Source organism: Sabethes cyaneus, chromosome 1 (genome assembly GCF_943734655.1).
Source record: "Sabethes cyaneus chromosome 1, idSabCyanKW18_F2, whole genome shotgun sequence".
NCBI classification, from domain to species: domain Eukaryota; kingdom Metazoa; phylum Arthropoda; class Insecta; order Diptera; family Culicidae; genus Sabethes; species Sabethes cyaneus.
This window is the reverse complement of record NC_071353.1, coordinates 142,041,685-142,064,630: the sequence shown is the minus strand read 5'-3', so window position 1 is coordinate 142,064,630 and position 22,946 is coordinate 142,041,685. Positions and strand designations below refer to the sequence as shown.

Below are 22,946 nucleotides of genomic sequence, written 5' to 3'. Positions count from 1 at the left end.
GTTAGCATTCGATTTTTCTATCGCTCCGTTGCTCTCTAAGCACATGGCATCAATCCCACGGTCTGATTGGGGCCAATCATATTTATTGTTGCGTTGGAATCGAAGGGGACAAAATAATGAATCATTCTGCCTCCAATTAACGATATTCGCACACATTTTTTGTGATAGAGGGTTATACAATATATCTTTCCAGCGTGAATTCAGACGATAGTCAATCAACGAGTGTTCAACGGTGATTTTCTCTCCACAATCATAGACATGTTGGTGGGTTCTATCTAACTAGATGTGACCTAGAGTGTCCAACTTTCAATCTGGTTGAAACTTGTTGCACCCCTTCAGTCTATGCCAGAAGTTGCCAACATTATTGTGGTTCCGATTTTAAGAAATATAAGTTGAAATTAGAAGGTGCGCACCTATATTTTCTCCGATTTATATATGAAAATGCAAATCTTATTGGAAACTTTTGTAACTTTTCCCCATCCTGCTGACAGTGGTCGAACCGTTACGGTTATGAAGATCTTCGTCTTTTAAGGCTATCCACGAATCGAGCCATTTTGTAATGTTTCCATATGAGCCGCACTTCCTACTGATCAGCCAGATCGTGTACCATCGAACGGAACAAGTTACTACTCGGACGGTGCAATGTCTGGAGAGTATGGCAAGTGCGACAGGATTTCCTTTTCGAGTTTTATGTTCTAATGGCGCGCTCGGTCTGTGTCATGCTATATGTAGACTGTGAGATTTACGAACTATACTTTTTGTTGACCTGTTGAAGGATCGATTAGATAGGTCTTTTTATCAACCTACTTTGATTCAATACATACTTAAGGGCAAAACAGAATACTGCATCAACGCATCCGTTAGCGTTAATTTGACAGTAAACCCATGGAAAAACTGTCAGAATAACGCTAACGGACGCAGCATTCTGTTTGGGCCTTTAACCGCTCGACTACCAACATCAACTGAATTGGATATCGTTTCCCAACGAAAGGTTTCGTTTGGTTTGAACACCAACTTGGTCACTACAAAACATTGCAAAACTTTTTGTATAAACAACGTCGATGGTTGCTAACTAATTGCTCCGCGCACTTCTGTTTGCAAACTGTGAAAACTAGATCACCTATTTTAACTCACCTTGGTCAAGCCGAACTCATGACGCAGAAGTATGACTAGGCAATCCTCATGACTTTTTTTGCTTTGGGTTACCGTAATTGTGGAATTTGCCAGCCATTGGCATTGAAACACTCGAAGACGCCGACGCCGCAACACCACGTCTTACCTGTAGGACTGTCCGCGGGAGAAGAGATCGATGAACCATGCCAGAAAACCGAAGAGCCCGGTTCGTACAAATGCGCTAGTGTGTGTGTGTGTCATCTCGATAATGCACCGCACAAGTATCAATGTATGCCGATGCGAATGGAAATAAGGTGCTGCTCAATATTAATCGAGAACTATAGTTAACTCGCAACGGGTAGACTCGCTCGTACCCCACAGTAATGAATGCATGTTCGTCATTCGCTACGATGCGATGAGGGAAATCCTTCCTTTTTTGCCGCTCTTTCTTATGTGTCCATGTCCGCCAGTCCGGCAGAACAAAGGGATGGAATCTGAGATCTCCCCGTTACCCGCCACGGTTTTTACCTGTTGCCAGGACAGGTTCTCGTCTACAGCCCGGATGTCGTTGGCTAAGCTCCGTCGCCATGAGCCTCTGGGTCTCTGCAAACCTCGTTCACTCCTTTTCTCATGGTGTGTCCGATCCACTTCCACCGACGATGGAGTTCCTCATTGGATATCCAGTTATCAGGCCACCAGGCACGAATGATGTATCGCAGGCACCGGTTAATGAATACCTGCAGTTTTTGCGTTGTCTCCGCTGAGACGCACCACGTTTCGCAGGCATACAGCAGTACGGATTTAACGTTTTAATTAAAGATTCGAGTTTTCGTACGTAGAGTGATCTGGTTTGAGCGCCAAATGTTTCGCAGACCTGCAAAGGCACCCCTAGCCTTCCTGATCCGTGTGGTTATATCAGTCTTGGTACCACCATCGGGCGTTGTCTGGCTATCAAGCTATTGAAAGGTGTCTACCTGCTCAACTAGTTGTCCCGCTACTGTGAAGTTGATGGAATTGTCAGTGTTCACTACCATAGACTTAGTTTTTGCTACATTGACTGTGATACCTGCTGCCTGGGAGCTCTCGGAGAGGTCATCTAACTTGCTCTGGATATCATTTCGGCGTTGTGCGAGCAAGACAATGTCGTCGGCTAGGTCGAGGTCATTTAGCTGTTCCATCGTTAGAGGATTCCAAAGCAATCCTCGATTTGGTCGACTGTCAATTGCTCCAACTAATATCTCATCCATAACGATGAGAAACAGAAGCGGTGATAAAATGCAGCCCTGTCTCACGCCAGCAGCAACCCTTATGGGGTCGGACAAGACGCCGTCGTGCAAAACCTTGCATGAGAACGCCTCGTACTGAGCATCGATGAGATGGACTTGCTTATCTGGAACTCCTCTACGCTTAAGTGCGCCCCAGATGTTTTCGTGGTTGAGTTGGTCGTACGCCTTTTCGAAGTCAACGAACACCAGCAGAAGAGAGTCCTGGAATTCGTTGATCTGCTCCAATATAAGGCGATTGTGAGCGTTGTGATATGGTCTACACATGATCGGCCAGCACGGAATCCAGCTTACTGCCGCCGGAGAGTAGCGTCGATCTTCTCCTGGATCCGGTTCAGGATTACCTTACAGAGTACTTTGAGAGTAATACAGAGCAACGTGATGCCACGCCAGTTACCGCATTCAGTTAGGTCTCCTTTCTTAGGGACTTTGACCAATATGCTCTACATCCAGTCCACCGGAAAAGTTGCGGTTTCCCATATATTGCTGAAAAGCTGATGCATCATCTGGGCTGACAAAGATGGGTCAGCTTTGAGCATTTCGGCTAAAATACAGTCTATCCCTGGCGCTCTATTGGATTTCATACTCTTGATGGCTGCTACAATTTCATCCAGCGATGGCGCCTCCGAGTTGACGCGATTAATTCGACGAACTGTAGGCGTCATACGCTGCTGGTTTTGTTGGTCTCTGACATTCGAAACTCGGAAGAGCTGTTCAAAATGTTCAGTCCATCGCTTAAGCTATTCTGTACGGTCAGTCACTAGCTGACCAGCTCTGTCCTTTAGCGGCATCTTTGTATTCATCCTGGCACCACTAAGGCGGCGGGAAATATCGTACAACAAACGGATATCACCATTGGCGGCGGTGGTTTCTCCTGGTTCGGCTATGGAGTTAGTCCAGGCTCTCTTGTCCCGCCTACAAGCACGTTTAACAGCCCACTCCAGTTCGGCGTATCGTTGACGGGCAGCTGTCTTAGTCGATCTGGTCCGCGCTCGCTCAATGCCGGCTTTCACCCCTGTTCGTCGATCTTCCTCCAAGTTTCATCCGAAATCCACTCCCTCCGCCGGCTGCGCGCTTTGCCGAAACCCACGTGACTTTATATGCTGGTCTATGGGGGAAGAGCGATCCACCAATGACCATGTTGTTATTACCATAGAATTCTGTAAACAGCTCCCCGTTTTCGCTCACCTCTCCTAGGCCATGGCGTCCCATTTGGATTCGGCGTGGATTTGGATGTCCCCCTTCGGGATTTTCTCAACCACGCTGTTCAGCTGGCTGTAAAAACGTATCCGTGTTTTCATGCTAAAGGTCGTTGCCAGAGAGATTTCTTCTTTCATTTTCGGTAACTTTTTTGTTTTCCTACGGAAGCTTTTGGCCTACCTTCGAGCGGACGGTAATCAAAATGGAAATCACCGTCTTTGAAGTATGATTAAGTATGACATTTTTCGGTTGGTAAAAAAGCGTGGTAGAGAATTGAGTTTCCACTTCCACTTCCAGCTTCCACTCGCATCGTGTTAATACAGGGTGTCGACTCAAATCCAAAAATAAAATTCCCTGACTTTCCCTGATTTTCCCTGATGCTTCAAATATTTTTCCCTGACCCTCAAAACTCAAATATCAAGCTTATTTGGGTGATTTCTGGCTTAAGTTTTTAATCCTTTAGCATAGCTTATGCGAGCTGCTGAAAACTAAAGCTAGATTTCTTCATGTTTTACGAACACATATCAAAGATTCTTAACCTATTTCTTACCAACGTTTCGAAAACGCCCTCTTCTATCGAGTATCGAGGGACAGTTATGTTTGAGGTATCAACTTGAATCCAAAGAAACAAAGATTGAGAAATAATCTAATCGACCTGTTTTTGCACAAAGCTTAGATGTTACATACAAAAAAATTACAGCCGTGTAAACATAACAAATCTTGCTAATTTTCAGTCAGCTCAAACTAGTAACTTTACCGCTGGAAGGTGGACACATGTCTGCGAGTTTTCAGTTAAACTAAAACAAAACTTTCCTGGAAGTTCCAGCTTGTTATCTTTGCTGCAAAAAGCATGGGGTTAAGGAGATGATTCCCCAAAGATTTTTGGTACAAAAATGTGCGTTTTGCTGGCTTCGAGGTACGGCAAAACTTTAGCTAGATATATTATTGGAAAATGTCCAAATGGCAAATATTTTAACCCTCAATGGTGGACAGTTAAGACTAAAGCTGTGTGTCATGATTTCGGATTGCAACTATCGAGGCTTGAAAGCAACATTGGCCGTATATGGGTGTTGAGAATTAAGGCAAATTCTTCAACTACAGCTTAATCAACGTACAGTCACCAACAAATCATAAATTCGATGGTACTAGGGACGAATTGAACCGCCCAGTTAGCTTCGAGGTACGATGCTGTTCTAACAAGCCAGTTGTGTTCGAATCTCGGCTAGCTGGTTTTTGTTAGACGGAATCAGTAGGATCATTGCACTGACCCCGTAATTTTCCTGTACTCTAATAGTAGGCTGCGAAGTCTGTCGATAAAGAAGGATAATGTCTAGTGACGGTTAATGCTCAAGACTTTGCTTTGCTTTGCTAGGGACGAATTCTATGACAGGTTCGAAATGATTTATGGGGTGCGCACGACTTGAAAATTCAAGACTCTAGCTCCCAGATCGATCGTGTTTAACGGTCAAAACTTTTTGGAAGTCACAATATACAGTCTTTTCTTAGCGACTTTGACCACTATCTCGACGTAAGATTCACGCAAGGTTATCGAAATCGGCGAAGGCTCGCACTGAGAGGATGTTGCATTTCAACATCTAGCGGCTTACGGCATATGACGTTGCAGTGGAGTACACCAGAAAGCTTGATCAACGAATCGCAGAAAAGCAGGACGAAAAGGAATAAGACGTAAGTAGGCTGTGGAGGATCCGCCATAGCGCCAACAACTACGAGGGAAGTGATAGGCACGACGTGGGGAAGACAATCACCCTTATTCCGCGAGTCACGTGACTCAATACGACAATTGTCACTCGCCGTGACTCGCCACCGTGACTGAACCGTGTCACCTAGGTAACAACCCCGTGTCACCTAAGTGACAAACCGTGTCACCTAGGCGACAATTGTCACCTCATTTGCGATGACTCCAAATTAGTTACGTCACTCGTCTCGCAGAGTAAGGGTGAGTGTAACAGCTTGTTTGATGTCGAATGCCAGAAAATGACAAATGAGAAGAACCAGGCCAAGAGTCGCATGCTCACTGCGGATCACGTCAGAACAGAGAAACATGTAAGCTTTCTGCGTATTACGTAACCAGCTGAACCAGTCCCGAAGGTTGCCAACTCGCATAAACGCAAATTCTACAGAACGTTAATGCTCCCGGTAACCCTTAACGGACATGAATCATGGACACTGAAGGAAGATGATCAATGCTTGGGACTTCTGAGTGTAAAATTCTGCAATTGGTGAAAACGCTGTAGATCGCGTGTAAATAACAGTATGTATCCCGCTTTGTGCTCTTGATGTCTGCACCGTGAAGTGCGTGAGACCTGCCATTGCCGATTTCGAGCACTACAGCGAGTGAAGTCTGACAATTGTACGGCGCAAAACAAATAAAAAATTTACGGCAAACTGAAAGATAATCGAATCGCCATTAGACATATAACAAGTTTTAATTCAACCGATCAATCTGCGTATATTTGACATGAAAATTGATTTGATTCGAAAGTTGATCAACAATATTGCCGGGTAAACAAAATTTCCCTGATTGAATTTCGAAATTCCCTGATATTCCCTGATTTCCCTGATCCAAAAATGAATTCCCTGATATTCCCTGATTTTCCAGGTTTTTCCAGGAAATCGACACCCTGTAATACGAACAATGACTACACAGCCTTTAAGCAGTAGGAATTCATTTTCTCAATCAGCTATAGCTAAAGTAATATTTATGAGCAAACATGTAAATTAATTCTAAGTACAACAGGCTCACAATTTGGCTGGTGAATGGCTGGATAATGCGTAATACAGACGCCATAGTGTTTCTTAGCTTCTTATCCAGCAATTCCTATCCCTGCCTCCTCGTGGCATCAGCCGGAACACGAGGGGTTGCCAAGTGGCCGGTTTTTCACCTGCAAAGCCGGTGGTCGGTCAATCCTGCAAAAAGGCCGGTTTTCCGACATAGGAAGCCGGATTGGTACTTCTTTTCTGATTTGTTAAATTTTCTGATAAATTTATGAGCAATCCTGAGCAGTGGATCATTGAAGATAGCCAGTTTTGCAGTGACAATACTTTGCTTCTGGCGGTAATATACATTAAATTGTCCACCAGCACCAGAACCAACTGGTTGTCTTCTAGTATCTTCAATAATAATCCATGCAATGTTCGTTGTGGTTTCGATTCCGACGACTACTCAAATAATAATTAGCGCACATTACACATTCCAGGCAAATCCTCTAGTAGGCTCCCAATCTCGAAGAGATCCGGCGAGAAATCGATCAGCTGAAGAATAAAAAACCCACCGGAAAGGACCAACTCCCGGTAGAACAAAAATGACCGAGAACCGCTAGTAACAGCACTTCACTGGATAATTTAAAGGATTTGGGAGAAGGAGAAACCACTGGAGGAGTGAATGGAAGGTGTGGTCTGTCCCATCTAGAAAAAAGGTGATCGGCTAGATTGATGTAATTACCGCGGCATTACGCTGGTCAACGCCGTCTGCGTGCTCTCCCAGATTTTGTTACGCCGTCTATCCCCAATAGAAAGAGAGTTCGTAGGGCAGTATCAGGCGGGCTTTATGGGGGCCCGTGCTACTACGAATCAAATATTTACTCTCCGATATCCAAATCCTTCAGAAAAGTTGGAAGTACAACGTGCCCAGGCATCATATTCGTCGATTTCAGGACAGCTCACGATACAGTCGAGCGCGAACAGTTATGGAAGAGAAAGCACAAGAACGGTTTTGTAGACAAACTGACGCGGTTGATCAAAGCTACGCTGAAGCGAGCGAGGTGCTACGTGCGTGTTTCGGAGGTCTCGTGTCACTTCGAATCGCGCAGAGGCTTGCGATAAGTTATCTCGGTACTACCCTGTATGTTATTCAACATTGCTATTGAAGGTGTGATCTGGCGAGCGGGCATCGAAACAAGAGGAACGATCTCCGATAAAAGTAGCAAACGCCTAACCTTCGCAGGCGTTATCATTATTAGAAACCTTGAGATGGCGGAGGCAATCTACACCAGACTAAAAACGGAGGTCCTCAAAAAATATCAACAACCCACACAACGCGAATGTATTTTGCAGTCAATCCAAGTCATCCGTAAATTTCAATTGTGACGTTAGCTGAGGAGCACGTGTAAGGCGCAAATGAAGAAACCGACGTACCGCGATTCGGAGACACTTTCCGAAGTACCTCGAAAAATCAGGTTCAACTTGTTCCACCGACCCAAAGAAATTGTTGGATTGCAAACAAAAAATCGTAGAACTGAAAACAAGGTGCCCAAATTGTCGGATGATGATACTGCAAAAGGCAGTTGCTCACAGAACCGTCCCAAGGTGAACATGTTTCCTCAAATATCGCTCAGTGATTTGAGAAAACAGGTACCTACCTATCATGAATAAAATTTTACCTAGTTTAGCCGTTTTTAAGATACAGTCTTTTACAGGATCAGGATAACATTATTGAATACATGTACAGTTCGGACTGGAAAGAAGCATCTCGGTTTACGAGCTCAGTTAGCTACACAAATTTGGCTCAAAAATATTCAACAAACGAAAAAGATATGAAATTTCAGTTTTCAGATCGTTACAGGAGAAAAAACCAGCAAGTTCAATGTTTCGACTTACCAACTTACAATGTAGACCTCCCTAAATGGTACAGATGATAGGCAGGCTTCAAATAAAATTTAGAACATTGTATTCAACGTTTCTTGGCTCTTATTTTAACTTTCTTGTCATTTTGGTTTGTACTTTTCGCTGATGGCACTCGGTGCCATTCCCAGCTGCTCATGTCGGATTCCTTCGGACCAAGCTTTTCCAACAGTTGATAGATATCCAAGGTGGTTCCGTTAGGAATACCGTAACCGATTGCTAGTCCATGGGGATTGGATGGTGTTTTGCAGTCTTGCTGTGCTTCCTTGCGAAGGACCGTGTCCACTTCCACTGTGGAAAAGAATGCCACCGACTGTGGTAAGTCATTGAAGCCAATTCTGAAAGTAAAACTTATAAATTGGCCAAATGATTTTATGATGAGTTACTACGGTGACTTGCCTCGAAACGCAGAACGCTCGCGTCAGCAGATTAGTAGCGTGCATAGCTAGGGCAGCACGGTTGGCGAATCGGTCATCTACCAGGTAGCGCACTTCGTCGTGAAAGCTAAGGCAAAACCGGACACGATCTCCCATTAACCAACGCATAGAAACCAACATTAAATGCAGAAAATCAACCGCTCCGCTTTGTACGACCCAGTTGATGCGAGTAGGAAGGAAACGTTCTTCCGTTCCATCCTGAGGCTCGAGCGCTCGGCTAAGCCGTCCGCCCAGGAATGGTGTTACCGGTGTTTCCGATCCAGCAATCTGTTCCAGTCTATTGAACATGGCACTTTCGGTACCACCCTCCCAGCGGGGATGCTCGAAGAGTTCGCTCACGGATTTGTTGGAGATTTTTGCCATTTTTAGCGCTTCATATCCGGTGTATCCTCTATCTGCGAAATCCCCACGAGAGCCCTTTTTGAGGTAGTAGAACTTTTTACCCTTGGTAAGAGTGAACATCTTGATAGCTTTCGAACGTGCTTCCGCCTCGGAAAAGGTTGGATTGAACTGCTGAAGCAGTCGCTCTGCGAAGTTCTGACCCGCTCCGTAGATTCTGGCGTAGTTGATGACCTTGGCGTGATCCCTGGATATTCCAACCGCTTGAGCAGTCACACTGTGCATGTCGGTTTTATCGGCTTTTGTACCGCTTAAGGTCATCCACCCGAGCGGTGTGGCTCCATGGATGCCTGCGGCATAACCATCGCCTAGCACCGAGGCTATCCACAGTTCCTGACTGTCTACATCTGCTCCAACTATTTTGAAACCCTTGGGAGCTTGAACCATCGAACGTAGTTCAGAGCCAATTCTTTCTCGCTGGGCATTGCTAGCGGTCATCCAAGTAGGCTCCATTGCTCGACGCGTTAGCGTTCCACACACGACCACTTGGGGGATTATCGCGCCGAAATCCATTTCTTCTTCGCGTAACACCAGTGGAAGATTGTTTTCGTCAAGCCACACCACCAACTGTCCGGTTATACGGTCGCGATTGTTCCGCCAATACGATAACATCCTTGCGATATCCACCACACGCTCGGCGGTTTTGCCATCGCCTGCCAAAACGTTGTCAGAAAACTTATTGAGAAAGTCCTTTGCCAGTGGATTCCCCACTCGATGCGACGGACCGTCCTTGTGAGGCAGCTTCAAAAAATAACAACATTCTTCCAAATCAAGATTGCACCATATTCCGGTTCCTTTATAGACATTGCCGGTACGATCTTTCTTCAGCTTCCGGTAATAATCCTTTCGACTAATGTTCGCCTCTACATCTTTCCACAAACCGGTCAGTGCTTCGAAGCTCTCCTGTGCCGAGGCTTCCGGATTGATCTCCAGTACCGGACAGCTGCGGGCAAGTTGTTCTAGCGGGATCATACCACCCTGATCGTCGTCGTCTCTACGGTATCGGTGCGGTACCAGGAAACCCCAACCTTGCCCTCGCACATAGTGCAGCGGATAGCCTTCCCAGCAAAGGCGCAGTAACTTCGGGGCAATCTGCATCCCAGTGCTCACGTTGCTCGGTCCCGGTGACCATTCGTCCTCCGTTGGTTTCTGGGGAAGTTTGCTTATTGTAAATTAAAATTAGCTTTTAATTTAAATACAACTTACCGAACACAAATTCCTGTACCAGGCTGGATAACCCGGCAGCAACGGACGTCGTACGGGAAGTCGATCTTTCGTTTTGTATAAATATTCAAATTTTGCGGCCAGTGGATCTTGATCATCATTCTCTTCCACTACCACGGCTTGCTTTGCTTGCTCGAGATCTTTTGCCTTTTTCGTCGGTCGCTTCGGTGCTTTTAGTCGCAGTTCCTGTACGCTCCAGTCCTGATCCCACAGCCACAGGTCCTGTCGGTACCCTTCATCGTGCATCAACCTACAGGCTGCATCGGCGCGCTGTGCCAGCAGATGTTTTGCCTCAATTTCTAGATCTTCGTACGCCAGATCAGACTCCTGAATGTACCGCTTCCAGTTACTATTAACCGGCAGATAGGCATTGCCGATCTCCAGCATACCGGCCAACGTAGCAGGATGCGGAAATCGTTCCGCAAAAAGTGGCAGAAGCTTCTTCAGAACCTTGTGCGTGGCATTCACGTCACCAGCGCAGTAATTCATCAGACCTTGAAAGTTCTGCTCCACATCGGTCAGTGTACCTTCAAGAAAAATATTCCGCTTTTCCTTATCCAGCTTCTCACCGCAATAGAGATGATAAACATCGGCCAAATTATTGAGAGAACTTTGGCTACTCCAACCCACGTCCTCCAGTGGCAACTCCTTACTAGACTTAAGCATTGCCCGCTGATAGCTAGTCACTCCACTCACACAAACGTGTAGCGACATCGTATCTACGAACCGCATCCCCGTGCTTTCCAACCAATATTGTTCCCGGATGCGTGCGCGATCATAGGAAACATTGTGACCAACTACAATTTTCGGCAGTCGAAACTTTCCATCCGTTGGACTATCCTCCGGCTTCGATTCCATGGGAATCAATTCCTTCAGCTGATAGCGATGCCCTTCGCCGAACGGTGTTTGCTGATCGAGAAGGTTGGAACTCGTCCAAGAGTACCATCGCGTGGGACTCCGAGCGGTTGCCATCACGGGAGCTGCACCAGCCGAAACGCAAACTTCCACATCGAACACCAGAGCCGACTCGTCCGGATAGGGAACGGATATCGGACCTCGGTCGGGGTCATAGCAAGTCCACTCGGGGCTCTTCGTCCATTCCGAAGGAAAGGGAATGTTTTCCGCTGCTAAAAGTGACTCCAGCTGTTCCCGATAGGGTCGGCTTTGCTCGTCAGCAATATTGTAGAAATGTTCTTCGATGTTGGCGCCTTTCAATTTCGGTAATTCAAACGATACCTCGGGAATTATACCTGGATTAGCTAAAGGAATTCCATGGCGTGTAAGTTCCTTCCGAAGCTTTTCCACTTGGCTTTCGTTGAGTTGTCTATTTGGTGAAATGTTTGGAAATATTTGATTGTACAAATTCTTTGATAACAACTGTATGTTCATCTCGTTCAATCGAACACCAGAAGCATCCATGGAAGTTTGTTCGTTAGGCACTCGCGTATTCGATGGGGATTTTTTTAAACGGCGACTTGTACTGTGTGGGAAGAACTCCGGCACACTGCAAAATTTTCGAATGTGCTGAAACTTGTACATTTCCAGGATTCTTCACACCGTTCATATTTTCACTGCAATCAAACGAAAAATGCGCGCAGAATGCCGGCGTTCTACTCACGATAATTTGTTTACGTTTGAACAGCTGATGATGCAAATTTTACTTTCGTCGCGACGCTCAACATTTATATCTAGAATGAATTACTGAAAAGGACTAACCCATGCACGGATGCCAGCACTAGATGATTTTTTCAAGTCTTCATGCGAGGCAAGAAAAAATGTCTAATGAAGTATTCCACCCCGCACACATATAAAGATTTTTTGACACTAGTTGTGGCCCTCGCTGAGGCTATTTGCAGTAGGAATAATATTGTCAATTGCAAGGAAAATTGTACCATCCAAAGTGCGATATCGCTCATAAAAGTGCTATTTTGCATTAAATCGTTTCGGTATCTTCGACGCACTTTTTCGTTATCTTCCAAGCAATAAGTGCGCGGAAGATACCGAAACGATTTAATGCAAAATAGCACTTTTATGAGCGATATTGCACTTTGGATGGTACAATTTTCCTTGCAATTGACAATATCAAGAACATCAAATTCCAAACTCCTGGATCCTCTCCTCCACTCTTTGCTCCCCTCTCACTCCAGTAAATCGAGCCTCAGCTCATGTCATTCTCGTTAGTGACGAAACCGCAAATTACTTCATTCATTTGTCTGCACCACCCTTCCCAACTGCTGGCTGACTTGGACACCAAAAAACTATTCATTTTTTTGTACATTTATTTGGAAACCGATTGTTACAGACCGCCCAATTCCACAAGCCAAATAAAACCTGGTTTCAACTTGGGTTTTAATCACTTTTGATTGCATATGTTAAATATCGTTTAAGAATTTATTTACTAACCTGGTCAGTAATCAATAATCAAAAATATCACGGTTAGCGGTAATTTAATTAACCAATGTTATCTATCATAAAGCATAAATAATCAATAGTTAGTAGCAATCTTATTATTAAAATTTTTAATCTTATCTTAAGTATAATAAATGAACCATCATAACCATGAATTGCTAATGTAATGTATCTTCGAAGCAGTCGCTTCCACACGGAAAAATCTTCCCACCAAAAAGGGGCTTGTTCGATTCACACTATTTAATCTCAATCTGCTTCAGCTCAATTTCCACTACAACTTGCTTAATCAGCTCCTGGCCGTGGGTTACTCTGCTGTACGAAGAAGACGTCTCCATTCCACTCGGTCCATGGCCGCAATTCGCCAGCCTCGTAGTCTGTGTAGCGTCCGCAGGTCGCCTTCCACTTGATCGATCCATCTTGCTCGCTGCGCGCCCCGCCATCTCGTTCCAGTCGGATCGCAATTGAGAACTTTTTTAACTGGGCTGTCGTCCGACATTCTCACGACGTGCCCAGCCCATCGCAGGCGACCGATTTTTGCGATGGGTGGTTCCCTAAGCTATGCCCCCTGATGCTATTCATGGTTCGTTCGCCTCCTAAACGTTCCGTCTTCCATCTGTACTCCGCCGTAGATGCTGCGTAACAGCTGGTTGCGTCCTTCACGAGCATAGTCCATGTCTCATGGTCGTAAAGGACTACTGGTCAAATCAGCGTCTTGTAGATTGTTAACTTCGTGCGGTAGCGAATTTTGTTCGATCGCAGCGTCCTACGGAGTCCAAAGTAGGCACGATTTCCTGCCATAATGCGTCTTTGTATTTCTCTGCTGGTGTCGTTGTCTGCGGTAACCAGTGAGCCCAGATACACGAACTCTTCTACCACCTTGATTTCATCACCGTCCAAGTGAATCCGGGCAGGGTGGTCAGCATTCACTTCACGGGAACCTCTTCCTTTCATGTATTTTGTTTTCGATACATCAATGACAAGTCCAATTCGTTTGGCTTCAGCTTTCAGTCCGATGTACGTTTCCGCCATCCTCTCAAAGGTACGTGTAATGATGTCAACGTCGTCAGCTAAACCAAGAAGCTGGACGGACTTCGTGAATATTGTGCCCTACGTGTCTATCCCCGCTCTTCTTATCACACCTGGAGTGTGAAGTGATGTTGAACAGCAAACATGAAAGCCCATCACCTTGCCATAATCCTCTTCGAGATTCAAACGGACTCGAGACTGCCCCTGATACTCGAACAACACACACTACTCGATCCATCGTCGCCTTGACCAATCGCGTTAGTTTATCCGGAAATCCGTAGTAGTGCATAATCTGCCATAGCTGATCTCGATCGATCGTGTCATACGCCGATTTGATGTCGATGAATAAATGATGCGTGGGCACATTGTATATTCGCGACATTTCTGCAACACTTGCCGAAGCGCGAAAATCTGATCCGTGGTGGCACGGGCACCCACATGAATCCCGCTTGATATTGCCCCGCGAACTCCTTTGCAAATGGTTAAATCGACGACATAAAAGTTGGGAGTGTACCTTATAGGCGACGTTCAACAGTGTGATTGCGCGGTAATTACAACAATCCAATTTGTCGCCCTTTTTGTAGATCGGACACACGATGCCTTCCGTCCACTCCTCCGGTAGTAGCTCCTCCTCCCAAATCTTGACAATGACCCAGCGCAGCACTCTAGCCAGTGCGTCACCACCGTATTTCAGTAGCTCGCCGGGTAGCTGATCAACCCCAGCCGCTTTATTGTTCTTCAGTCGATCGATTTCTTCTGCTACCTCCTGGAGGTCGGGGGCTGGTATTCTGTCGTCTTCTGCATGTACTCCAAGATCTATCGTCATCTTCATGTTCAGCTACATCGCTGTTAAGGTGCTCGTCATAATACTGCTTCCACCTCTCGATCACCTCACGTTCGTTCGTGAGAAGATTACCCTCTGAGTCCCGACACATATCGGCCTGCGGCACATAGCCTTTCTGCAAACGGTTTAACTTCTCGTAGAACCTCCGTTTATCGTTAGCACGGTACAGTTCTTCCATCGCCTCGCGATCCCGATCTTCCTGTTGGCTCTTTTTCCTCCAGAAGACCGAGTTTTGCCTGTTCCTTGCTTGTTTATATCGCTCCACGTTCGCCCTCGTGGGGTGTTACAGCATTCTCGCACGTGCCGCATTCTTCTCCTGCACTAATTGCTTGCATTCGCCGTCGAACCAATCTTTTTTCCGGTTCGGATTCATTGTACTTAGTGCCGCTAGAGTAGTACTACCGATGGCGGTCATAATGCCTCTCCAACCATCTTCAATAGTTGCTGCGCCAAGTTGTTCTACCGTTGGAAGCGCTGCTTCCAGCTGCCGCGCGTATTCCCGGGCAACTCCGGTGTCTCGTTGCTGCTCGATGTTGGATCACGGCGTACGACTTCGACGCGTGTTATACACCGACGAGAGTTTTGAGCGCATGCAGACTGCAACTAGGAAATGGTCCGAATCTATATTCGCACTGCGGTAGGTGCGAACGTTTATAACATCAGAGAAGAATTTACCGTCGATTAGAAAATGGTCAATTTGGTTTTCTATTCGTTGGTCTGGTGATCTCCAGGTGGCCTTGTGGATATCTTTGCGGGGGAAGAAGCTACTTCGGACTACCATAGCGCGGGAAGCTACAAAATTTACGTTGGCCGTTATCGTTCGTTGCGGCGTGCAGGCTGTTTGGCCCGATTACCGGTCTATATATAGCTTCCCGTCCTACCTGCGCGTTCATGTCACCGGGCAGTACACAATATGATACTGTAATTGAAGAAACGGCCCTTAATCCTCAACTTGCACATCCTTGCGTTGATCGGTTGGCAAACAATCACAGGCTGGCGCATCTTTTCCAGTACTACAAAGCCAGTTCCCAGTTCGTTGAGGGTGCCACAGCTCTGGTAGAAAGTAGCCGCTCGATGCCCGCTTTTCCATACCTTTTGTCATGTCCAGCAAAGTTCCTGCAGTGCTACGACTTCGAAGTTTCGGGGATTTAGTTCATCATAGATTATCCTATCGCAACCCGGGAAGCCGAGCGATTTGCAGTTTCATGTCCCGAGTTACCAATCGTAGTATCGTAGTCCTTATTTCGTCGCCTAGGTCGACGCCGATTGTTTCGATCCCTATTTTCTTCTTCGTTGTTAGAAACTTTTTGTGTTCCAGGGCGGCTTGTTGGGCCTGCCCCTAACCCCCTGTCTCGCCGGAGGACCATCGTGCACAGCACTGTTTAGAGTCCCTGTTGGCACGAGGACGAGTATAATAATCAGCCGCGCCTAACATGGAGAACAGACGCTGTTTGAGCCGTACCTCCTTGGTGAACAGACGCTCATGTTTGACGAAGCATTTCCTCTGCCGCCATGCTATGGTTTCCGCGTCAGTATTCGCGTCGCACCTCCTCACTTCGCTATTGTCAGATTGACAACATTGCCCAGGCTACGCCGCATTTGGTATCATATGACTCGTAGAGCTTGTGAGGAACAGAGCTGAGTTTGACGTTCCTTCCAGGTTGTCAACTCACCATTTGAAGCCCTTTCCAATACAAGTGATAGTCAAAAAGCCTTCTGCTAAAATGTTAAACCCACCCATCTTACAATTAATTGAAAAGTATAAGGGTCCATGCCTAGTGGCACGGGCGCAGGCTTGAAGTAGGACTACGAATGTAGAGCAATTCGTCTCCCAATCGTAACACCGGACAGAGCATTTCCCACCAATTTAAGCCGTTCTGCTTCCGCGACCAAAATTTGGGTTTTCTAGCTTATTTAATATTCTATTATAGCAGCTTATTGTCAATTGCAAGTAAAATTGTACCATCCAAAGTGCGATATCGCTCATAAAAGTGCTATTTTGCATTAAATCGTTTCGGTATCTTCGGCGCACTTTTTCGTTATCTTCCAAGCAATAAGTGCGCCGAAGAAACCGAAACGATTTAAGCTAAAATAGCACTTTTATGAGCGATTGAACACTTATTGATTGGACAATTTTCCTTGCAATTGACAATAATAGATCGATGTTTCGAATCCAACACGGTCGGCGTAATTTACACTCCACACCAAACAATAACCGGCTGCTGCCGAGTTTTACCACCTTTGCCGTGTCCAGAAAGGGAGATAAAATCGTAACTCTCATTATTATTTGTAACTCAAACAACGCGAAAATGATGCCGTTCGCAAAATCAATTCAACTGCTTCATATACTTATTGAGTAGTTCTTAAAAGAACTGATTGTTTTTTACCAGCTGTTAGTAATACGAATCGAAGAAATTTACTGCTTGGCAGCAGCTTTTTTCGGACCGCATTCTCCGTTAGAACTTGTTTTGGCTTTGGAGTTTTCGATGCCTTTGCTATGGTCTTCATTGACTTAGTAATCTTGCTTCTCGCTAGCAAGTTTGGAAGGCGAACGAACCGGAAGCGCCAGTTCTTTGTTTGGACCAGCTTTCTCTTGTTGAAAACTAACTTCAAAGCCTTTTTCACGAATGTGTCCAACTTTGAAACGTCACAATTGTAGCTGGCGGCGATATACTTCTAGACGGCTTGCAACGAAGATCCGTTGACTCTTCGGTTTATTGGCGTCTCGCTTAGTGAATTTGGATGTCTTCGTTGCCTTATTCCGGGGAAGTAGCAACAGCTGAAGCTCAACGATTTTCGAGCGGATTCTATAGAGCGTAAATTAAATACAATCAAACTTTGATCCCTTTGATTCAAAGGGAATTTAATCCATAGCTCTTCTCCTATATATTTCTGTCATCCGTGTTAGGGAAGCATTGGCGTGGGAAGGCAAAAATTTTTAGCAAAAATAAAATTAAAGCAACGTCATGAGTTAGAAGACCGCGAGTCACCACATATTTAACGTTTTATAGATCAAATCAGAAGAAATTCTTCATGATTTAAAGAATCAGCGACATTTGGAAATTTAATTAAAGAAATTTAGTATACGGAAAATTTTCATCTCTTCATAAACAAATTTGTTCGTCCTAAAAAGGACGGGTTGTGGTTGAAAATCCGGCCAGCAGAATGGCTTGAATGTTTGAAACAACACCTCCCAGGTGACAATGGTTACCGGACAGAGCATTTTCCATTGATTCAAGCTCTTCCGCTCCCCGCAACTATTTGGTTCTAATATAGCTGATAATAGATCGATGCTCCGGCAACCAACGCGTTCGGCGCACTCTACACCAAACAATGATCCGCTGCTGCTGCTGCTGCTGCCGCTGCGCTGCGTTTTACTAGTTTGTCCTTGCCGAGTCCAGTGAGGGAGATACAATCGCAACTCTCTGCTGTCTGTTCGGCACCGTACCGATGCCAATGCGAAAATGATGCAGTTCGCCGGCTTACCTCTGATTATATACCAGAGCAAACGGCAGCAAGTTGTAACAAAGGCGGATCAACGTAGGGTAGAGAATCATAGACACGAAAGAAATGCGGTACAACGTACAACGAAACCGTACATTGTTTGAACAAAACCGGTGTCCGGTGGTTCCTTAATGAAGAGCTACCAGTTTCTGCAGAGCAACCTAATATGAAGCATCGTCTTCATGCCACCGAAAACCAGTGGAAAGGCCGCAAAGCGCGATAGGAAAAAGAAGAAGAAGCCACGCCACTAGGAGAGCAACGCTATTTTCTTTCATTTAATGCCGACAGGGATGGCACGGCAACGGGCATGGCAGACGTGCACTCACAGTTGTGTGTGGTTGTGCCGGGTGAGTTTGCCAAGCGCGCCGTCTCGGAAGGTACCAAAGTATAGCGGCCTATAGTAAATGTGTCTTGTCAGGCTTCTGTAACTATACAATTAGCCCTTTTTAGGGCCTAATATATAAATGAAGATGCAATTCGATTTTCTCACTAAACGCTTTGCCTCGAATTACGAAGTGGCGCAGTTTTCTTTTCAAAGAATTTTGCCAGGTAATGTGGCTTTTCCGTTTCATGCTTTCCAGAAAGAATCACGAAATGGCATAATTTTGCATATGTAGGTAGGTATATGATCAGTTGTATTCAGTAAGTATGTTATAGTACAGGACAATTATTCAATAACTTTTTCTGCTCATTAACGAGCGCTTTTATTGAAACTGTTGGAAATTGGTGTGGAACTTTTATATTTAATAATTTGGCTAAACTATAATGGTCTTTTCGACTCTATAATGGATCTGTTGTGGGAAAGTTGCTGGAAAGAAGGCAACTTATTAAAACAAAATGAAACTGTGAATGCTTGCATGTTTGTTCATTTGTTACAATAACCTGATTACCTGATGCTTTTAACATGAGTTCGCAATATTTGTCGTAATGCCGTTTAAACATCCAATTACTGTACGTGTTAAAGCTTGGATAAATAAACTGCCAACTTGTCATGTGCATTTTTAAATGAGGAATATCATTCATGAGAAAAATCAACACATTCTCAAAAAGTTAGTCACACGTGTCGGTTGATTTTCGAAATTGTCGCGATTTTAAACTACATAGTGGCTGTATTTGAGTGCGAACAGAAAAGTGAGAGTCATTGAGTGCATAAAGGGTGTTGAAAGATCAAAGATCTAGTTAAAGTGCTAGTTTATCGAAAAAAAAGCAAAAGCAGAAACCTTTTTGGTTGAAAAGTGAGGTTAGAATGGAAGTGGAAGACCCGCCGGATCCTGGCGGAACAAACAACGAAGTCAGCAGGCCGAACAGTCATCAGAGAGAGAAATTCGAATACACAATCCAAGACGAAGCGCCATACCGAGTGTATGTAGAATTGAGAGACACTCAACAAAATGGAAGAATAAACAAATTCTCTTTGGGCTCAAAGCTGCGCGGTTTTCCAGCGTATAAAAACCATATAATCGATATGAAACAAGTCGGCAGGAATAAGATAATGGTAGTACTGAATAGCTACTACAGAGCAAATTCGATTATTGATACTATCAACAATAAAGATGATACGTATATAGCATACATTCCAAAACACGTGGTCTGCATAACGGGAGTAATCTCTGGTATCCCGATTAACATCATAACAGAAGAAATTCGAAACGAACTACAAAGCGAGGTTCCTGTGGTAAGCGTCTACCGTCTAAATCGTTATGTAAACCGGGAAAAACAACCTTCAACCAGAATATCCGTCACCTTTCGAGCAAGCCGTCTCCCCGAGAAAGTGCGACTGTTCTGCTGTCAAAGCAAAGTACAGCCATTCGTGCAAAAGTTACTATTTTGCCAAAAATGTTTACGTTACAATCATAAAACAGAATACTGTAAGAGCCACCGTAGATGTCAAAAGTGCGGCGAACGCCACGAGGACGAGAACTATGAAAACTGTTTGCTTCGCAGCAAATGCCTACACTGTAAAAAATCACATGAGACGGGAAGTATTGATTGCCCAGAGCGCCTGCGTCAAGAACAAATTAAATCCATAATGGCAAAGAAAAATTATACATTCGTCGAAGCTCGAGACATGGTCAGCTTCACATCCAGTAATGTGTTCGAACCTCTCAACTCGTTGCAAGATATGCCAACGCTGGCAGAGACATTACAGAAAAGCAGTAATCTGGCTGCACAATGGCAGCAAACCAATTATCCGAGAACCCCTGTTACACCCGGTGTCAAGCAGTACACAGAAAAATCAAAGACGCAGCAACAGCAGCAGCATAAGCGGAAGAGACCAGAAATAACAGAACTTACAACGAACGAGGAACCAGGAGCATCAGGAGCGCAAACGAACAAGGTATCGAAAGAACAGGAAACAAAAGGAACAGCTTTACACAACCAACACACAGTTCATGAGGCAGAGAAATGGAATAGTATGATGCGGGAAACCAGCCAGAAAATAGAGTTAAATATATCGAACCAATATCAAAATAGAGCGATGTGCTTCTATACAGAGATTATCAGTGACGAAAATATCAACGCTGAAACCAAAGAATTATTGAAGCGAAGCGTGCAAAAACATTTTCAACTAAATCAAACCATAATCTAAAAAAAAAAATAAAAAAAAAATAAAAAAAAAAAAAAAAAAAAAAAAAAAAATATTTATATAAAAATCGTTTACAAGTAGCTTAGAAAGTTATCAACAATCGCCTGCATTAAAATTCAAACCGTTAAAAGTAATGCAATGTAACATACAAAGTTTAGAGAAACACAAAGCTGAATTAAACAGAGTCCTCATCGAAGGAGGCTACGAAATCGTTATACTATCGGAAACATGGACAAAATATAGTTTCGAACAAAGCTCCAGATACAAACTTCCACGCTACCATCTCATCTCGAATTCGCGAAATGATAGCTATGGAGGAGCAGCTATAATGCTGCAGAACGAGTACAACTACCTGGCAATTCAGTTGCCAGCTACGTCAGAGTGGACTCAAGTATGCGGTATCAATGTATGTCATCTTGATATTGCGGTAGTATCTATATATATTAGCCCCGATATACCGGCAAATGTGTTCGAGGATGACATAAATAAAATTATTAGCTCTTTAGGCCAATATAAAAAGGTACTGCTCGCCGGAGATGTCAACGCGCATCACTACGCGTGGGGCAACGAAAAATGTGACCGAAAGGGGACCATTCTGATAGAAACGATTAACAACAGCAAACTGCTAATAGTAAATGATGGTTCCAACACGTTTATTCCCGCACAGTTAAATAAGAAACCTTCGGCCATCGATATCACGCTATGTACCTCGGAATTATACACCGATATACAATGGATCGTACGAGATTTCAGTATAGGCTCCCATCATATGGTCATCGAAACCACACTAGGATGCAATGAACCGGAAAAAAATAAATATTTTTATAACAAGAAGAAAATCTGTGAGGCAATGGCAAAAATTGATCCTAGAGTAGTTAAAACAGTAAAAGACCTTATTCCAGTGGTAAAAAAAGCTTATAAAACTAATAGGCAAAAGGACACCAAAGTACCTAAACATTGGTGGACAAATGAGGTAGAAGAAGCCTGGGTGAAAAAAACGGAAGCAAGAAGGAACTTCAACAAATTATCAAGTGTAACGAACCTAATTGAATTCAAAAAAAGTTCAGCGATGTTCCAGAGAGCTAAAAGAGAAGAAATCAAAAACAAGCTAATCGAATTCCAAGATGAAATAAATCCTTTCACTAGTTCCAAGGAACTCTGGGAAAAAGTAGGCAAACTAACAGGAAAACGAGTTCGAAAAAAAGAAAACAACGTGATGTACGACGATAAGAAGGCTGCAGAAGAGTTCCTCGATGCACATTTCGGACCACATGATCCCCAGCAGGGTCTGAGAGCAATGCCGTGGTTTACAGGCGATTTAATAGATAAAGATAAATGGAATAGAATACTAGCTAGTAAATCAAAGCCATCAGCGCCAGGAGACGACCGGATTACTTATGAAATGCTGAGGAAGCTAAATCCAATAGTAGTCGACAATATCTTAAGAAACGTAAACGAAATGTGGATAAGAGGTTACCCGGACGACGATTTAAAATCGATACGGATTGTGGCTATCCCGAAACCTGGAAGGGATCAGACTACACCGTCAGGAAAGCGACCAATTAGCTTAGTGCCCACGATAACCAAAGTAATCCACACAGCTGTTCTAGAGAGACTCCAAAAGTGCATTGAAGAAAAAAACCTCCTACCAGCAACATCATTCGGATTCAGGAAAGGACTGTCAACCAACACGTGTCTTCAATTCGTAGTCAACACTATTAAAAAGCATAAACGGCTTAATATGAAGGTGGCATTAATTTGTGTTGACTTGAGCAACGCTTTCAATGCAGTAAAAACGGATATATTAATTGACACGCTCACTGATATGCGTGTGCCTGGAGAAATAAATACATGGATAGCAAATTTCCTACAAAACAGACGGTTGAACCTGCAAATCCGCGGTGCGACTATCTCAAGGACAGTGAACAACGGGCTACCTCAAGGGGACATCCTGTCACCAACACTTTTCAATCTCTACACCCTCGCTTTGCATAAAATTGACAACGATGACGTCGTACTAGTACAATACGCTGATGACTTTGGCATCCTGGTAAAAGGTAAAACATTCGAAGGTCTGAATGACACAGCGCAAAATTATATGAACATTTTTGTGGAGACAGCAACAGCGTTAAACTTCACCATAAATGCAGAAAAAACGAAAGGAATTATATTCCAGAAAGGGGACAATCAGCTAACCGTTCGGATAAATGGAATCCAACTGGAAACCGTGAGAGCACACCGTCATCTGGGTGTGTATATAGACAGTTTCTTATGCTTTG

The 22,946-nt window shown here is 44.4% G+C and overlaps 1 protein-coding gene across 1 annotated transcript; it reads right to left on the bottom strand.

Moving 5' to 3' along the window:
* Positions 1-8,286: 8,286 nt before the first annotated feature.
* Positions 8,287-11,836, bottom strand: LOC128746317 (DNA polymerase subunit gamma-1, mitochondrial). Its single transcript, XM_053843366.1, has 3 exons — positions 10,280-11,836; positions 8,637-10,222; positions 8,287-8,575 (listed from the first exon to the last, which is right to left on the bottom strand). Exons 1-3 carry the CDS (start codon positions 11,834-11,836, stop codon positions 8,287-8,289), a joined length of 3,432 nt encoding a protein of 1,143 aa, XP_053699341.1.
* Positions 11,837-22,946: the final 11,110 nt, after the last annotated feature.

Excerpts from the sequence above, each read along its gene's own strand:
- LOC128746317 (XM_053843366.1), bottom strand. The coding sequence starts at position 11,836 with ATGTACAAGTTTCAGCACATTCGAAAATTTTGCAGTGTGCCGGAGTTC. Across the intron at positions 10,223-10,279 it reads GGTACAGGAATTTGTGTTCG|AAACCAACGGAGGACGAATG; the intron begins GTAAGTTGTATT and ends AAACTTCCCCAG. Across the intron at positions 8,576-8,636 it reads CGAGCGTTCTGCGTTTCGAG|AATTGGCTTCAATGACTTAC; the intron begins GCAAGTCACCGT and ends TTTTACTTTCAG.